The sequence below is a fragment of the Tursiops truncatus genome, chromosome 4 (genome assembly GCF_011762595.2).
Source record: "Tursiops truncatus isolate mTurTru1 chromosome 4, mTurTru1.mat.Y, whole genome shotgun sequence".
NCBI classification, from domain to species: domain Eukaryota; kingdom Metazoa; phylum Chordata; class Mammalia; order Artiodactyla; family Delphinidae; genus Tursiops; species Tursiops truncatus.
Window position 1 is genome coordinate 46,911,986 of NC_047037.1, and position 18,853 is coordinate 46,930,838.

At 38.1% G+C, this 18,853-nt stretch overlaps 1 protein-coding gene across 11 annotated transcripts in view; it reads right to left on the bottom strand.

Moving 5' to 3' along the window:
• Window positions 1-18,853, bottom strand: part of MECOM (MDS1 and EVI1 complex locus) — a 569,001-nt gene that overhangs the window by 23,154 nt on the left and 526,994 nt on the right. For 7 of the 11 annotated variants that reach the window (XM_033855448.2, XM_033855444.2, XM_033855449.2 and 4 more), the window contains 5 exons: window positions 15,837-15,984; window positions 14,373-14,529; window positions 8,694-10,050; window positions 6,210-6,297; window positions 311-337 (listed from right to left, as the gene is read on the bottom strand). In XM_033855448.2, coding sequence (XP_033711339.1) covers window positions 311-337; window positions 6,210-6,297; window positions 8,694-10,050; window positions 14,373-14,529; window positions 15,837-15,984 — 1,777 coding nt within the window. The remainder of the gene's footprint in view (window positions 1-310; window positions 338-6,209; window positions 6,298-8,693; window positions 10,051-14,372; window positions 14,530-15,836; window positions 15,985-18,853) is intronic. The other 4 variants (XM_033855445.2, XM_033855447.2, XM_033855446.2 and 1 more) reach the window with 4 other exon arrangements.

Here is an 18,853-nt window from a genome sequence, read left to right on the forward strand (position 1 = left end):
GTGACCCATCTTGAAGTCCCTTTTAACAACATGCTCTAAAGTGCCCAGAAAGAGTTCTACATCAAGGTATAATTACATGGAATGGGTCAGATTTAGAGAATAAACTTCTTTCTGTAAACAATTTATAGCACACTAAATGCCCAATTATAACTGAAGGCATTCTGCAGCTTGACAAAGCTGGAAATCTATCTGCTAAAGCCATATTATTTTATGGAAAGGGCTCAGAATTCTTTGTCTGTATGGCAACTTGTAAGTTGTTTTCCTTTTAATTCTACGTTATTTTAGTCAAAAATATAAGTAGGAAACTTACCCAAGTTCTCTGATCAGGCAGTTGGAACTGGGAGCAAAATTGAAACAAAAAACAAAAAATTACTTCTGTATCAGTATCTTTATTGCAATCTATCCTTTGAGAAATTAACATTTATACTAAGTAATTTTTGCTTATCATGTAACTGTATCTTGAGTAAAAGCTTTAGAAATGAAAATTAATAATTTTATAACACTGCTGAGTCTCCTCTATTTACCTACATTAAATTTTAGAATCATGGTTATAAACCAGAATGTGCTTATTTCCAAGAAAGCTAAATACTACTTACTATCAAATCTTAAATAGCAAAGTAGACACTTCCTTTTTATCTGTTTGTACTCACTGCAAAACAAGAGTCCTAAATTTTACTTTAATAACTAAAAATTAAGCAATTTCCTGCAAAAAAGATACAGTCTCTTGCATTTTTACAATGTTAGTAACAAAGAAAATAAGATATTTACTCAAATGTGAATCACTGAGTAACAAAAAAGTAATGTCCTTGGAAAAAAACTGCTTGACTTCTACTAGGATGGGACTGAGACCATCAGTAGGCCAAACACCGAAGGATATTAATGAAAAGAACTACAAATGTCAAGTTATTTATGACAATTTATGACAAGAATCAATGGAGAAAAGTTCAGTGAGTTAGAAGCTCTATCAGAAAACACAAATGTTACATCTTTAAAAATATCATTTTGCGGCTTCCCTGGTGGCACAGTGGTTGGGAGTCCGCCTGCCGATGCAGGGGACGCGGGTTCGTGCCCCAGTCTGGGAGGATCCCACATGCCGCGGAGCGGCTGGGCCCGTGAGCCATGGCCTCTGGGCCTGTGCGTCCGGAGCCTGTGCTCCGCAACGGGAGAGGCCACAGCAGTGAGAGGCCCGCATACAGCAAAACAAAAACAAAAACAAAAAAACAAAAAAAAAAAAAGAAAAAAAAAACAAAAATATCATTTTGGTTGGTTAAAGGGGATATGTCTTGCTTTCTTAGATTATGGTATCTTCAGTAAGGAAGATGCACAGTTTTTAATGATGAAAGGTTTATCACAGAAGAAATCTAACACAAGAAACACTTGTTGAAAGCACGAAAGAAGATGAAAGGCAAAAGACTTAAGTGATTTTCACACCCATATATAAATGATAACTTGGGAAAAGACCTTAGTCTTTTTCCCAGTTCCTTGGGATACAGTAGCAAGTAGACATTTTAAAGGAAGAAAATTCAAAAAACGAATGCATAAAGGACAGAAATGGAAGTAAAATAGAGTCTCTGTCGCAGATCAACACAAAGTCAAACATCTGAAAATGAAATATATAAATAACCAAAAATAATATTTAACGTATAGGAAAATCAAACAAAGGAATAATAGCCACTTTTATAATAGTATAATTGCCAAGTGATATCTACGGCCATTCAAATGAGCTATCGAAGTGAATGCAAAGTACCCAAAATGCAAAGCACCCAATGAAATGGACATTCCAAAGATCACATGGTAATATCATTTCCTCCATCTCACCTCCTGTGGCTGTCATCTTCTTTTCAAAATTATAATCTGAGACTCCACAAGTAATTTTCAACCACATATTCAGGAAGAACCTCTGTAGTGTTTATTTCACCCCTATATTAAACTAACTTATTTATAAGAGAAAAATAGAAAGCTAAATAGTCCTCCAGTGGCCCGACAGAGCAAACATACTTCTTTAAGAACTGAACTGAGAGGAATTTAGACCCTAAGAATGATAAAACCAGCATTTACCTTTTGATTTTGATGTATGTGTTCCTATATGTTTGGGGTATTTTTGACAAGGATTTGAAAAATATACATTATTCCAAAAAGCAATAAGATGGACTAATAATCTTTCAATAACATTTAATAAATATCCACTGAGGTGTTTGACTTTCATTGATTAGGCACTGTGCACTGGGGAAGGAGGAGGCCAGAATACAAAGACATACAAAAAATTGTAAACTCAGGCTTGCCCAGAGAATACCACTACCAAGCATTTACACATCTATCTACATATAGGTTTTCCCTGAAGCATCAAGAACATGTGGTCTCCTCTTTATTATTATAATAACACTGAGAAGTAGATAGGGTAGGTATTATTCTCATTCTGAAGATGAAGATACAGAAGGCCCAGAGGGACCATGTGATTTGCTCCAATATACTTTAAATGAAAAATGAAGCAGCGAATGGTCTTAACCAAGCACTTATCTAGCTACAAAATCATGGCAAGCCCTGGGAGCAGAGGCAAGTCCTTCCATTTTGGCTTCTTGCTCTGTGCCACCCTGATTGCTGCCCAACAAGGCAGCACGGAGAACACAGTAAGCAGCTTTCCAAGGACTTCTAGATACTTGGTATAGCCCCACCAAAGAGACTGGGCTCAGGGGATGGCAGGAGGGTAGTTTACTGACACCCTTTTATATTCAAAATGGAATACTTCTGCAACCAATAATAAGAGCTTTTCCTCATCTAGGTCCTTCCATATGCCAAGCACAATGCTAAACACATTATGTACGTGATCACTAATCCTTGCAGCTCCCCTGGTAAGGCTGGAGGGGTGTTCCCATTACACTGATAGAGAAGGCTCGGAGAGATGAATTACATTGCTCAAAACCGAAGGATTTTTGTGAATAAGTAGGAAAGCCAGTTCTAAAGCGGTTATTTCTGGCCCCAAATCCTGGGCAGTTTCTCTTTGTTTTCATTTGTTTGTTTGTAGGAAAGTAGATCTTGAGGCTAGGACAGAATTGATAGAGGACTAGAAAGAACAAGAACGTTCTGCTGAAACTTCAGAACATTTGAGGCAGATTTTCTGAAAGAACAGACTGGTCTGAACGGTGGGTGAAAACTGAGTGACCCAAGCTTCTCTCAGGCTACGCTTTTTATGCCACCTCTACCCCACTGATACACAGCCCTAACACAGGAAAATAGCCACGATGGTTATCAAAATAATGAAATATTTATGTAGTCTTTGGTAAACAGCCTCTGCCCCAACTACCCTGAACGTCCTCCTGCAGCCCTGGCCTCCTCCCAATAGATCCTTCAGACAGCCCACTGGCCAGCAACTAAAGCATGAACAGTTGGTGCAGCAAGGGCTTCCAGGACCCGGCTCCAGAATGGCAGGAGTCCATTCTGATTGATCGGTATTCATCACATATGATGTGTTAAATAGCTGAATATCACCGTTAGGTCCTGTTCTTAGAGCAACACGCAGCAGTGGGCAGTCCCTTATACCAAGACGCGACATTCTGGTGTGGGAAGAAAACTCTGCCACTGTGACTCCCACAGGCATATTTTCAATGGTCTGAGTGGGTGATAGCTGTACTGCAAGCACTGTACATGCGCCTCATATTTTGTGGTCCTTCATTAACTTTGGGAATCTTAAAACATAGCAGATTTTCTTATATTAATATTATTTGATTAAAAACATGTATATACTATATTTTTAATTCATTTTTTAACATCTTTATTGGAGTATAATTGCTTTACAGTGGTGTGTTAGTTTCTGCTTTATAACAAAGTGAGTCAGCTATACGTATACATATATCCCCATATCTCCTCCCTCTTGTGTCTCCCTCCCACCCTCCTATCCCACCCCTCTAGGTGGTCACAAAGCACCGAGCTGATCTCCCTGTGCTATGTGGCTGCTTCCCACTAGCTATCTATTTTACATTTGGTAGTGTATATATGTCCATGCCACTCTCTCACTTCGTCCCAGCTTACCCTTCCCCCTCCCTTTGTCCTCAAGTCTAATTTCTATGTCTGCGTCTTTATTCCTGTCCTGCCCCTACGTTCTTCAGAACCATTTTTTTTTTGATTCTATATATACATGTGTTAGCATTTGGTATTTGTTTTTCTCTTTCTGACTTATTCACTCTGTATGATAGTCTCTAGGTCCATCCACCTCACTACAAATAACTCACTTTTGTTTCTTTTTATGGCTGAGTAATATTCCATGGTATATATGTGCCACATCTTCTTTATCCATTCATCTGTTGATGGACACTTAGGTTGCTTCCACATCCTGGCTATTGTAAATAGATCTGCAGTGAACATTGTGCTACATGACTCTTTTTGAATTATGGTTTTCTCAGGGTATATGCCCAGTAGTGGGATTGCTGGGTCGTATGGTGGTTCTATTTTTAGTTTTTTAAGGAACCTCCATACATGTATATACTATATTTACAACAGCTGCATGCACATGTAAAGATACTGATAGATAAAACTGCCCATCTTCTGAACCAGTAAATTTACCTTAGCTTGCTAGAAATCTGAACTTCAGAGAGGATAGGGACCTTACACCCAACTCCCTCATCTGACAGGTAAGGAAACTAAGAGCCAATAGACTGAGTCACTCAAAGACACTGAATCCCAGTGGCTTTTTTCCCCCTCCCTTATACCATGTACTCACAGCATTTAATTTTGAAATGATTAATTACTAGATTTTAAAGATAATTAGAATATGAAAACGACTTGATTTATTGTGATTAAATGTAGATAACTATAATATCCTTATAAGCATTTAGTTAGGAAGTTATCAAGAGAGACATACTTTTGTGTAATATCTGACACAAAACGCACATTATGTTCAGTTTTTTTAGCTCATGAGGCTGGCAAGTGCAATTTAGGTCAACCTAAATGTGGAAAATAAGCACCCGATAAACATTTACTATTTTAAAACTTGCTTCTTTTCCATAAAATAATTTAATAAATGATATCATTCCTTAGTCTTCCTACACAAAATGAATACTAACTGGAACATTTCTAACCCCTTTAATACTAAATCATATATGTTTGCAGTTTAAAATAGAATTTTTGAGCAATGATAGATTTCTCCAGCTAACCCAGAATATGGTATTTCAGCTCTCATACTTTGATGTCCAAAGTTTAGGAAAGTACTTTAAAAAATGAAGAAAGAAGAGGTGGTGGCAGGGGCATGAAAGGTGGAGGGAAGAGTCATATCCCATCCCATGATTTAATTTAATTAGCTCATAACGTTCTATAAGACAGCTTGCATAGAATTCCACCAATTTTATTAGAGGAGCGTAATTTTTGGTTTGAATATATTGACACAGAATAAATCAGTTAACTCTGTTTTCAAGCATTTTCATAAAAATTTTGCTTACTATCTATAGACCAAAGCTTATATTACTAATAAGTAAACAAAAAATAAAATATCATTAAGAAACCAGACTCAAGATGTTTACATATTTCTTCTTTCAATACAATTCTCCACATTTTTATTGATACGTAAGTCAGCTTTTTAAAAAATGACCAAATATGTAGGGACATAAAGATGAACCAATTAGATAACGCTGCTTTGTATTTTCCTTGCAGTGAGAAACTGTACATATTTTGATAAATGGACACAACTCCATCCAGCAAATAGCTCTGTGTATTGTGGTGAATTCTTGTGCAATTACAGAATTTTGCTGGAATGCCCAGTGGTCTCTAGATAAATTCCTTCACCCTCTATGGTAACAACTTGTCAGGTAGACTCATTTCCTGTTTTTATCTAAGCACTGAAAGAACATGAACGACCGTCATGAGTTTGGGACAAGTCACACTACGATCCATTTCTTACTATCACAAATGTTTTAACATGAAAGGCAACTTCAATATTTAATTTCTTAACTGAATTCTGCTCACTGTAAAATACACTTTGGCTCAGTAAGTCGTTAATAGAGAATAATTTAACAGCAAAACCATGTTGTTTTTTCACATATATTAACTACTTTTTCTTTAAAGAGTTTGGGTTTTAATTCTGCTAGAATTTCCTGTGTTCTTCCACACCAGCGTCATAGGAAATCCTAGTGTTCTCAAGATTTCTTTCATTTCATTGCACCTGCTTTTCAGGATCAACAAGTTAGTTTACAAGCTTGAAGTCTCAAATTCAAAATACTTACTTGCGGGTGAAATAAGAATCCTGGAGAAGGTCTCAAGTATTTCTCTTTTAAAGCTTCAAGTGGGTCAGTTAGTTTTCTTTTCTCTACTCTGAAAGGTTAAAATTAGATTTTGGAGATGAATCAGTCTCATATATCAATCCCTGCGTACTCGCCGACATTTAAACAGCTAACAATAAAGCAAATGGTAGGTTGCTGGGAAGCACCCTAATAAAGATATAAAGACATCTGTTCAGTTCTTGAAGAATACTCCTGGCACTTCTAGGCGCTCAGAGAAAGAAGGTCCTTTTTATAATGGAAAAATCCTATTGAATGACTAGTAATAATAATAATGAGGAAATGTAAAAAATGAAGTCATGAAATCAGAGGCTTTGGTCACAAATTTGTACCTTTCCATTTGAAATGTACACGAAAAGGCTTGGTGATTTCAAAAGCATAAGAACAGGGCTCATTTTAAAAATTAAAGTCATTTTCTCTCAAGAAGGTGCTTCCTCAAATCGTCATCGTATTTCTTCTACATTTGTGAATGTCAGCAGGAGAGTTTCTAAGCATACTACACACCCTGCTAGCCGCTCTCAGGCACAGGCAGCTTCTTTTGGATGTTACTGCTGATAAACAGAGTAGGTGAAAGGGGGGTGGTAGGGAGAGGATGAGGAACTTTTTAAAGACAGGGAGAGACATTATCGAACTTATCAATATAGCCCTTCTGCTCTAGAAATGTTTGTCACTCTATTTTCTATTAAGCATATAGGAAAGGACATCGTGGACTGAATTAATTTCCTTCATGAACCGTTGGTGATTTCCTTTTAAAAACCGTTAAATAAGTATACTTTAAAATAGAATCAAAACAAACAAAAACAGCTCCCACTTCTTGAAATTGTACGTATGCTATGTTTTACATACACTATTTCACTTACTGAAATAGGTGCTCTTATACCCATTGTATGGATTAAAAAAAGTTTAAGACATGGGAAAGCTGAGATTTCAACCCAGGTCTTACACTAAAACTGGTAAGTTTAGGTCTTTCATGAATTTGGTAAAATGACATGCCTAAAGCCTCAATTGACACTGACATGCCAGAGAAAAGACTGAGATTAGAGTCAGCAGGAGGGAGGTTAGGAGGTGATGGAGAAGAGTGGAATGGGTGTATGAAGGAACTGGAAGCCCATTGCCCTTGGGAGGGTCTAAGAAAGAGAGTCTGAGAACTTATCTTCACAAAGGGCTGAGACATATCGCTGAGTTGGAAATACAACCTTACTGGCCATGTGTAACATACAAGCTACACACAAAATATGGAAGATCTGTTTTTCCTTCTTTTTCTTTCTCTGCCACAGAAATGAAAATATAATAATTGTTAAAAAAAAAAAATAGTGCCCAAGCATGGTAATGATGGCTCTGAGACATTTTTGTACTGTCCTTTTCTATGCCCCTTGTCATGTTCAAGTAACACACTGGCAATGTTTCTTGGTTAATGCATTGAAGATAATACAGGTAGAAAAAGAGTTTGAAGGGAAAAGAGTTTGCAGCTGTGGTACCTATTAAGTCATAGGCACTCAAAAAAAATACTGTTGAATGAAGGAATTGAACAAAACTGTCTCTTGATTAAAAAAAAGAATCAGGCAAAAATATCAAATTCTCCCAGCTTAAATAAGTCCAATAAAAAATTATCCACATTTTCCATTAACTCTCGACAACGTTCACGACTTGAATGAGAAAGTAAATGTGAAAACTTGTGGTAATATTTAAAATACATCACAAATTAATTATTGTTATTCATACACTTTGAAGAAGACTAGTTTTTAAAAACTAAATCTTTCTGAATGGTCGAGTGTTACAGGGTACTGTCTAAGAGGCTTTTTATTAGCACATATTCCCCCCCCAAAATTTTTGGATGCATCAAAGGAAACTGGATAATGAAGGCATTAAACAGAGATGTGGTTTTTAAGCCGACCACTCACATTATATACAAAGCATTTTTGTGATTAATATTTCAGTTACATGGGGCTCCTAAGAGATTTATTTAGAAACAGAATAGGACCAGCACTTATTAAGGATGTGTTCGTAGGTTAACAAAGAGTAAACTCTTGCTATGTCCCATCTCATTCCGAATAACCTGACCCATTTAAGTACCCCCACATATTTGCATTAATCCTTCAGGAGCCTCATTCTTCCGCCACTTGACAACTTGCTTTAAATACGGCTTTCCCATATTTTCCACTTAAAAAAATGTGTTTAAAAATAAATTTATTGTCAAGGGAAAGAACTCTGTGGGCCTATTCCAAAACCCCAAATTCGGAGACATCCAAAAATAAGTCCAAACCTAATGAGTTGACTTTCCGAATAAAAAATGAACTCACCAGATCAAACAACTTTACTTTCTGCTTTATAAGAATAATAAAAAAGGTGTGTTAAAAGCCGTAACTTTAGAGTGTGAAAACTGCCTTTCATTCTTCTGTCCACATTGAGCGGTCTCCCATCCACCCTTACCTGTAAATAGGGTCCATGAAGAAAGGAGTGGGTCTAGCATGCTGTAAGGAACCATCAGGTGCTGGTCTTGGTTCACCGTTGCCTCCTTTCTTTTCCCCAAACACGTGGTTTTTACGAGGCTCTGTCAGCTTGGTCCCACTGGCTCTACTCCTACTGCCCATACTTAGATCCAGGGGTTGGTCTTGGCTTGTGGCCGGCGTCACTGGAGGCTTGGCGGGTACTGAGGTCAAGGGCTTCTCGTCCTTGCGTTTAGTGGTGAGATCAAAGGGAGACTCAGAGCTGCCCTTCTGCAGTTTCTTTACTTCACTTGGTGACTGGGGTTCCATTTTCAAAGGTAACGATCTCAAGTCTCTATCAGGAAATGGGTACATTGATTGAGAGAATGCTGGAAAAAACGGGAGGGGAAACATGGAAGGGTAAGGTAAAGCTCCAACTTTTTTGTCTTGCAGCCCCACCAGTCCTGCTGAACCAAAGTATTTCTCAGCAATAGAAGCAATAGCCTTTATAGAATCATTCACAGCTCCTGACACCGCAGTCTGCTCCTCTAAAGATGGTGAGAAAATGGAATGATTGCTGTATTCTTTCTTATTATGTATTGAAGCCAGATTCGGAAGAGGGCTTACTTTGTCTTTGAACATTTTACCATTTTCTTTAAATTTCTCTTTATCACTTTCAATGTCACTTTCCAGATCAGAGCCCGAGGTGGTTTCCAGGTCACTGCCACTTGGTGTACTGACATCATCAAGGTCACTACTCTCTGACTGGTCACTGATTTTCTCAAGGGGCCTCTCTTCAGAGGACCTCTCGGGCTGGAACTCCACTGGCTTATCGTCCCCTACAGGTGGGTGTTTAGATAGTGCCTTCAAAATATCCTGTGTAGCTGGCAGTATCTGAGGATGTGTCATGAGGGGACTTTGACTTTTGTTTGTCTGTTCAGTACTTGACAGTCCTTTAACAGGAGAACTAGCAGGTATCAAAGGAGGCCTGTGGTACAAGCCGGAAGGAAACAGACCAGGGAAGCTAAAAGAAAATCCAGGAGCTGTTGGAAAGGTAAGACCAGCAGGATGCCTATTGGCGCCAAAATAGTCAGCAAGGCCCGGGTTGGCATGACTCATATTAACCATGGACGTTTTATCCATAGCTGGGGTTCCAGGAAGTGAAATGCCTTGGCCAAAAAATCCACCTGCCGCAAAATGGTTCTTGCCCTCACAAAACCTCCTGTGTTTATTTAAGGAAGACGTAGTGCTGAACATTTGTCCACAGTCTTTGCACTTGATTTGGGTTCTGCAATCAGCATGCATGCGCTTATGACGACAAAGGTTTGAAAACTGAGTATAGGATTTATGGCAGACCTCACCTGTGTGCAAACAACAAAAAAGAATCTCAGGCTTTATGGCAACTGCTTCTGAATTTAGCAAGTATCACAATTGGTTTACCCCAAATTTCAATTAGAAAGCCAGGAAAAGACGTCGGAGGCACCAACGTGGGTGCTCCAAACACAGAAAACCCCGTTTCACTAGATTCCAAAGCAAGGCATCCAACCTGACAAATGTCTTGAGACAGCACAAATATTTCAGATATATATAAATATTCTGTCATCCCCATTGCATAATATTTTGTATCATATTTGTGTACTTAAATATTTATTAAAAAGTCAAACTCCAGCATGCATTGACTTCCCACCCAATTACTACACTAACAGAATCTTTACGATTAAATTCTTAAGATGTACTAAACATGACACAGAACAGGAACCCCTTTAAAATTTTAGACCATTTAAAGAATTCTATATTGTAGGCATCAACACAAAATAAAACAGCCTTTCCCTCGACCAGAAACTTCACCTTTATTCCCGCTCCCCTTGGGGAAAAAGCCTGTGACTGCTCTACCATTATTTAATTTGTATTATATCATATGCTCTCATCATTCACACATCAAAGCCACACAACAATGTACATTGTGTATTCTGAGACATTTTTAACAATCATTTTCATGATTTGAGAAAGACTGACATAATTTACAATGGCGCTATTTTAAGCCCGCAAAGGAAACTAAATTGAATGTAGCCCATCCTGCATTGCTGGTTCCCATGAACTATGATCACGTCCTCTGACTTCCCCTCACACCAGTGGTTGTGCTAACCTTCCTGCATTTATGAAACCCCGTCCTTGGGAAACATGTCCACTTGTTGTCATATCTTCACGGGTTATCTGCGGGCTTGACTTCTACGTGGTACAGCCAACTACAGTAAGCAGGGGAGAGTGCGCTGAATGCTATAATCCAGTAAGAACACAGCAGTGGGTGCAGCTGGGAAATAACTCTCGTCCCCGAGAATTTGCCAGAAAAGTAAAACATCTTCTTCCTCATATATGTGTGAATAGATCTAAGTACATTTTAAGATGGAACTCCGTAACCCTTAATCATTCCTTTGCTAGGTAGGAATCTTACTCAATACACGGCCTGGCAGGATTATAGTATCCATTTCCCAAGCATCACACCTTTTACGTTACTTTAATAAAGATGAGTTCCCTTTACGTGTGAGTTTACTTTCATGCTTCTGTGCACGTTTTAATACATGCAGAAACATGATATGCCTTGTTGGTAATTGTTGAAACCAATTTATATAAGAAATTAAATTGAAGACAAAATGCAACACTTATTTCTTTCATGTGACGACTGCCTTTAAATTAAGCTCCTAAGTCAAAACGATAACAATTGAAAAAGAAAATTCAAAGAAGATTTTATAGACCTTCAGTTATACAAAACTCAGCCAGAACTTGGATTATCCCACACACAACCAAACAGGAAGTACCAAGTGATTCTGTCTATTTCTTTTACTACTAACAATTAAAATGCATTGCTACACATATCAATGTGCTTAGTAATATTAAAGGCGCTTTCAACTGTGGAATGATTTATGACATTGTAGAGACTATAACATGCATTTTAATGGGAAGAGAAGATGTGAGTGATTTCTTTTCAAATTATTCTACTGGAATATTGACCAGAGTCTGCTTTAAAAATATATACTAGTTAACCATATACAATAAATACACATACTGCTTAAATTCTTTGATACACTAATTAAAACCATATGAAGTAGAGGGTAGAAACATGAGACTTTCGCTAGTTATACTAATTCAGCTATGAGCAATAACAAGAAATAGTAAATAAAATATTGACGGAATTATAAATGTGCACTCTTTAAGAAAGTGACACCTCTCCTCTGGGCATTAAAAGGCGTTGAGAAAAGATCTTGATGGGTATTCAAACAAGGTCTAAGTTTTTGAAAGGTTAGCAGTGTTTTACCAAAGAAATTGTTGCTCTCTACACTTCTTTCTAATAGCTGGATAGATTTAAGAAAATCAAGAGTAACAGAGGTGCATCTGACTTTCCTGGTTGTAGGCTCTGTTACACCAACGAATGGTGTTTGTATCAGGTCCCAAGAACACAATCCGGCATGTCTCCTCAGGCAGAGGCTTTGTTTTTCTCACTTGAAGATCTGGCCTGGCCCACCACAAACCACCAGGCCTCCAGGTAAGTGGCTCAATTGATGCTGCAGTCTATACTCTACTGTAATCTTCTCAGTAATAAGGAATTAGCCAGCAGTTAACATTGCATTTTTCTACTTATTAAACAAATTAAGAGGTATTTTGAATATATCCAGCCTATTAGAGCATGTGGTTTCTATTTGGGAAGGCTGGAGGTTTCCGTAAAGGCAGTGAGTAATTGCCTTAGCACTGATGACTCTGGGCTCAAGCCTGGTGGCACACTGTAATAAGAGACAGTTGCCGTAAACACACCAGGGGGACTAAATCGTGGTGTGTGGCCTTCTGGTGAGAAACAGATATCAACTCTAGGTGAACCTCCTCCACTCCAAAGTCTCCACACCAACTCCTCTTTTGTTCTGAAATTACACGGCTATTATTCACAATTACCCCATGGTCCTCTGTCAGATTTTATATTTGAAGAATGCCATCTGCTATTTAAATTTACCAATAATTGCTGAAAATACATTCATGGGAAATAGTCTGCACAATCTGATTGGAAAGGGACACCCTATAGTGCTTTAAAGCAAAACACTTGATTTCAACACAATTAAAATTCCAGATCCCAGAATTTTAGATGATAGGAATTTCTATTTTCTGACTTTTACTTTAAATAATAAAGAAAGCATTAAATGGGTGATCATAATTCACTGTGGTCAATTCCTCCCTATTTTCCACCAAAACATGAGAAATTTATCAAAATTCATTTCTGAAAAATCAGAAATAAATGAACTATGTATATGTCCGTAGCACTTGCAAGTACATTTTAGGGCATTACGACCTAGAGTCAGGAATGTCTTTTTGAGACAAGAAGTCTAAAATTTCCATTGTATACTTTATTTCCCATGACTTTCAGCAGAGCTTCCTCAAGGGAGATTAGAGAGCACCCTTTTGTTTCTCTGCTAGTCCTCTTTACCCCACCAGGGAACAGAAGAACATATGAGCAAAACAGGATGCTAGGGTAAGCTGGAAAGGGAAAGAAAAGCTCTCTTGGTGCTTGGAAACACAAAAGAGGGCTGTGTAAAGGCAAAAAGGAGGAGTGTTAGTCTCTGGCATCTCCACGTTGGCACTGAAAATTAGTTTTTTTTCCATCGGGTCCTGTAGTAGTGTCTCATATACCTACTACAAACCATCGAATATTTGTCAGAGAAACTGTTTTGCAAGGGTTCCCAAGTCAGAGGTTTTGCCAACTCCTGAGTATGTTTCATCCAGTTCTATGCTTATCTGGATCCAAAATCTGTCTTAAATTTTGTAACACAGCTCAGTGAGTCACTGTGTTTATATGCCCAGCCGAGCCATAGATGAAAAGAAGTCCAGAGTCGTTGCCCAGATGGACTAAGAACAACTGATTTTCCATATGAAACATTTCAGCACAATACAGAGAAGAGGGGTGGGTGGACAAGAGAGGCAAATGAGGGCTGAGCTGTACTTGTACCAAAGCGCTCTGTACAAGGATATTCTAAGTAGGTGGTCAGATTGGATGTCCCCTGGAAATACACTGCCCGTAAATCTGCCTTAGTGCCGTGGGTTATAGAAGCAGCATGTCCAGCATCAAAGTGAAAATGTTCTGCTTTTCAAGTAACTGAGAACTACCGATCTGCAACCTGTGATCAGCAACAAAGGGTAGATTAAAGGGCATTTTATCCCACCCGCAACATACACACACACACACACACACACACACACACACACACAGAGTCCTAATAAGCCTCCTTGCCAGGTGGGGTTCTTCTAGGTCTTTCTGATCCAGAACAGGTTTTTCTCACTTAATCTTGTTCAGTGGTATCTGCGATTTGCTGTTTTACAAAGCCACACACATTTTCAGTATGAGACAAATCTCGTTGTCTCTATTAAATTCCACAACCTGGGGAGGCTTCCTTTACATTATTTAACGACTTCTCTACCTGTTATTGATTCCATCTAAAAGAAAACACCCCAGGCATCATAGACAAAACACCATCGGTCTGGTTATAAGATTTTCTTGTAATAGAAAATAGCCCAACTGGATGAGACCGTAAATCGCTAATTCAGAGGGCCCCCTCATGGCCATGCGTGGCCCACCCTCCTGATCACAGTGCCTTTTGGATAAGAGACAGTTGCAGGGAGGAGGGCTGGAGTGTGAAAAACTTACAGATAAAGGGCTTCACACTGCTGTGGATGTGCTTGTGTTGTTTGAGGCCTGACGAAGTGGCAAACGTTTTGCCACACTCCGGGCACGCGTGGGCCCGGGCACCAACATGCTGAGAGCGGATGTGCCGCTGAAGGTTGCTAGGGTCCGTGAAAACCTGCTAGGAAATGAGTACTGATTAATCAAGAAACTTAATTCTAGGACACAAGAAAGAAGACCGGGAATAACTCAAGAAGGAGTTTTGTGTATTTGTTTTGTTTGTATTTGTTTACCCCAAAACCGAAAGAAAGTTGTATTTCCAAAGTGTCAGCCTCTCTAGGGTCAGGACTTACAAATTATTCAGTTCTGTATACTTAGCACAAAGTACGCGCTGGTATCAGTTGAACAAAATAATTAGTGGCATTGTCAGAGCATATTCAGGGCTTTTTGATTCTATTTAGAGTGAATGGAGTTGGATAATAAAAATGCAGGCCATGACATTATTAAAAAATGGCGTGCTATTTACACCCTTTAAACAAAGACACACTATGTACAAAATTGGGGGGATTTTGACTAAAGTATCCCAAAGCTATTCAAGGAGTTCCCCTAGGGTATAAATTCTAACACAGTGTTTCATTAAGTTACCATCAAGCTAAAATCATTCCTTCGGACATGGTACTAAGAAAACCAACCAAACAAACAACAAACAAACAAAAAAAGAAATAGGAAAAAAAAAAAGCTACCCACACATCAGGGAGCAAAACATCTCTAAAGATAAGGTCGAATGTCCCCATTTCCACTGGCATGAGAAAAGATATTCAAACGTTATGAAAAGTTTTTGGAAAGAGAACTCAATTTTCATGACACCAGGACATCTTTTAGTTAATTGAGAAACATGAAAATTCAATGATGTGAATTGCCGTTCCCGTAGTTCAGAGTTACGGTCAAGGTGAAGGGCTTTCGTTTCACTCTTAACGTTGTTCAGCCCTGGCCACTAAGGCACTACACTTTTAATTAGAACCGAGTCATAATTTATGGTGGGGACTTCGGTGGAAAAACCTGCAAATGTAGGAGTCTCCCATTCTTTCTGAATAGGCATTCAGAAACTTTATGGGATTTCCTCACAAACTGATCTTAAAAGAAATCAGTAATGTGCATTGGATACAATTTTCATTCTCCATAAGGCTATAAAACAACCCCACGCTGGAAAGCCAGTAGCGGAACCAGGAATTTACCAAGGATGTGTGACACTTAGTTCTGGAACTCACCATCAAGCCTTGCTTCCTCCCTTACAAAAATAAAAGGATACCCACTAAGTGTTTCTATACACTGTCCTAATGCCTTGTAGCACACAACACTCCGTCTACTTTTCTCAGGATATTTATAGTTTCCCCTCTCAAGCCTTGTTTTTATATACCGTGGCAAATGATGGATTAAGAGAGAGCAGGATGACACAGAGGGGCCAAGTAGTCTACAAATTCACTGTACCTTGGCACAGTTCTCACATTCATAGTGCTTTCCACTGTCATGTGACATCTGGTGGCGGATTAAATTGGACTTCCAGTTAAATGCCTTAGGACACTGATCACACTTGTATTCCCTCTCTTCAGTATGTGACAACATGTGTTTCTCCAGGCTGTTAAGAGAACAATTGATTTAATAGGACGTGGTGACCAAGAACACATTCATAAACAGAACGTCATTTTATTACTAATCCAACTGGCAATTAAAGAAAGAAGAGGGAAAGGAGTGGAGTCGGAGAAGAAAGAGAGGAAACAGACTTGCAACAGACAGAAGTACGTTTTATGTTCCCTAGACTGTGTCTCTCAGCAATCCAGAGAAGTACCCCTGTTGTTGGGAAATAAATCTGATTCAGTTAGCAGAGTTTAGGTGCCAATTTAGGGGAATGATAAACAACCAGCGATTTGTCCAGTTCTGGATTTGTGACACAGTTCTAGCCGCAACATGTATTGCCGTTACCCACTTAATTCAAACACAAACACTCAAATAGAAAACATTAAGAAAGTGCTTAAGAACATGCAGGAAGCTATTCTATCTACTGTATATAACCCTTACACTCAACAAAGCACTTTTATTCCTACTCAAATCACCATATGGGAAAGTGAGCTGTAAGCTAACTATTCAACAAGCAACTTCCCAATACAACCAATATAATGGATGGTCAGACAGATGGACCAATGAATGAACATGTATGCATATAGATACAGAAGTAGATATAGATAGAAACATTATCTAGAAAAAAAATATATGTATATATATTATAACCTAAGATTATATATATACAACCTATGAATTAGGGAGGAAAGAAAAGTATATCATATTATAAGTGGATGCACTAGTAAAGCCCCTCAAAAGAAAAACAGGGTTAGAATTTTCTCACAAGCATAGCTTCTCTATGTTTTAAAGCTTAGACTATGTTACCTTCTCAAATGTTTCCTTCCCTCTCTAAAATGTGAATATGAAATCTGCATGAATAGAATGAAAAGTAAATATTATAGATAATGGATTACTGTGATATTCAGAAAATGTCTGCAACATTTTTGTTAATTAAACACACACACATAACACATTAGGATACTACTCCCAAATAAAGCAACCAGAGCTCCTCAGAGAAATAGCCTGTTTCAAATGTGAAGCATGAAATACACAAGATGGGCCTTGAACATCTTGTTATGGCAAAAAGCAAGAGAGTTATAGATCATGTCAAAAAAATTAGGGTGCCAACTTGAAGAGACACCCACTGACTAAAGATGGGGAAATTGAAGCATCAGTAAGAGTAATAATCTCATCTTTTAACGATAATGATACTCAGAAACAAACAGAACCTCACCAGTTACCCCAGGAAGATGCTGAGAAGCCAAATCATTATTCTGAAAACTAGTAAATAAAGGGAAAAACTCATGTACATATCCTGCCTTTCCTATACGAACTGTACTTCAGGGTGAGCAAATAAACAGTGAGGGGAAGTTTCTCTGCATAGAATTAATCCAGATAATAAATAATGAAAGAACGGGGGGAATTAGAATACATTCATTTTGCAGCCCCTAAAGAATGAATGAATCTAGGCAATCCATTATATGCCTCCTGGTGGAAATAAATGATACCATCAATGAGGTATTCTTCCTAAAATACTGAGCCTAAATCTGATCACAGCTTGAGATGTAACCATGAGTATACAGGAAACAGAGGAGATGGAGAAAGACGTTAAACAATACCAAGGGGATATAATCAGCAGAATACAGACTGGAGGAAATGCTACAGGAAAAAACACTCATTATCTTCTGCATATAAACTGTAATGAGAAAGAGGGAGAGAGACTTACTGGCTTTGACTGGGGGAACCTATAAATTAAGAAATATAAGAGGGACGTCAACCAATTGCCATGATGGACCTTATTTTGATCTTAATTCAAACCAGAAAACTCTAAAAATAATGAAATGACTGGGGGGAATTTGAACACCGACTGAATATTTGATAGTATTAAGGAACCATTATTTTTAAAATGAGCTTATGTTTTATAGTCCTTACTTTCTACAGACACATACTGAGCTATTTATGAATAAAATGACATAATGTCCAGGATTTGTTTCAAATAATCCAAAATGAGTATAGCTGAGACAAGATAGGCCTCGTGTGATAATTACTGAACCTGAGTGTATGGCTGTTACTACACCGCCCTCTCTAGTTTTGTGTGTATTTGAAATCTTCCATAATAAAAAGGTATTAAAAAAAAAACTGACTACCAAGCATGTGAGCACTGTTTCTTCCCTATATTTTATTTTTCTGTGAAATGAACACTCTAAGTTTGAGAATCACGTAAGACCTCTGTGTACCTAGAATATGTTATCCAGTGTTTGTACACACCATGTGCGTGGGAGTGTGTGTGAAAAAATGATATGCCCTTTCTCATATCTTGACAAATTAGAAACACCTTTCCATATTTTTCTCCTCCTCAGTTTCCTCCTTCCACTTCTATTCATATTGGCACATGAACTTATTTTTCCTGCCCTATGAGTCAGTCGACTTGGTAATGCTATTCTATTTGAGCACCAGTGGCGATATCTCTGTGAACAAAAGGTACCAGGAGAGTACAGGTGTGTGGAGTCACAAGAATGTCCCTATCTTTATCTACAATATGTAATCCTCTGTTTGTTACACAAGTTGAAATGTTAATCAGAGAGTTAAGAGAAAGATATCAACAATGGCAGTTAACATTGAACTGAGTCAGGGACATCTTCCAAAATCGGTGTACACATTGCTATTCATACTACTGTCTTTAGCAAACTATCAAGGCATGCCATTTTATGACATATATTATATTCCAATATGCATCTCAAATCATAAACTCTGAAACCTAGTGGTAAAAGATTGTCCTATACATTGAGACTTTTTCTTGCCTCCTAACTCCAAGGGTGTGATATTGTTTTAAGAGTATAGTACATACCACAAAAGGGGGAAAAAGATAGCAAAGTAAAGGAAACATC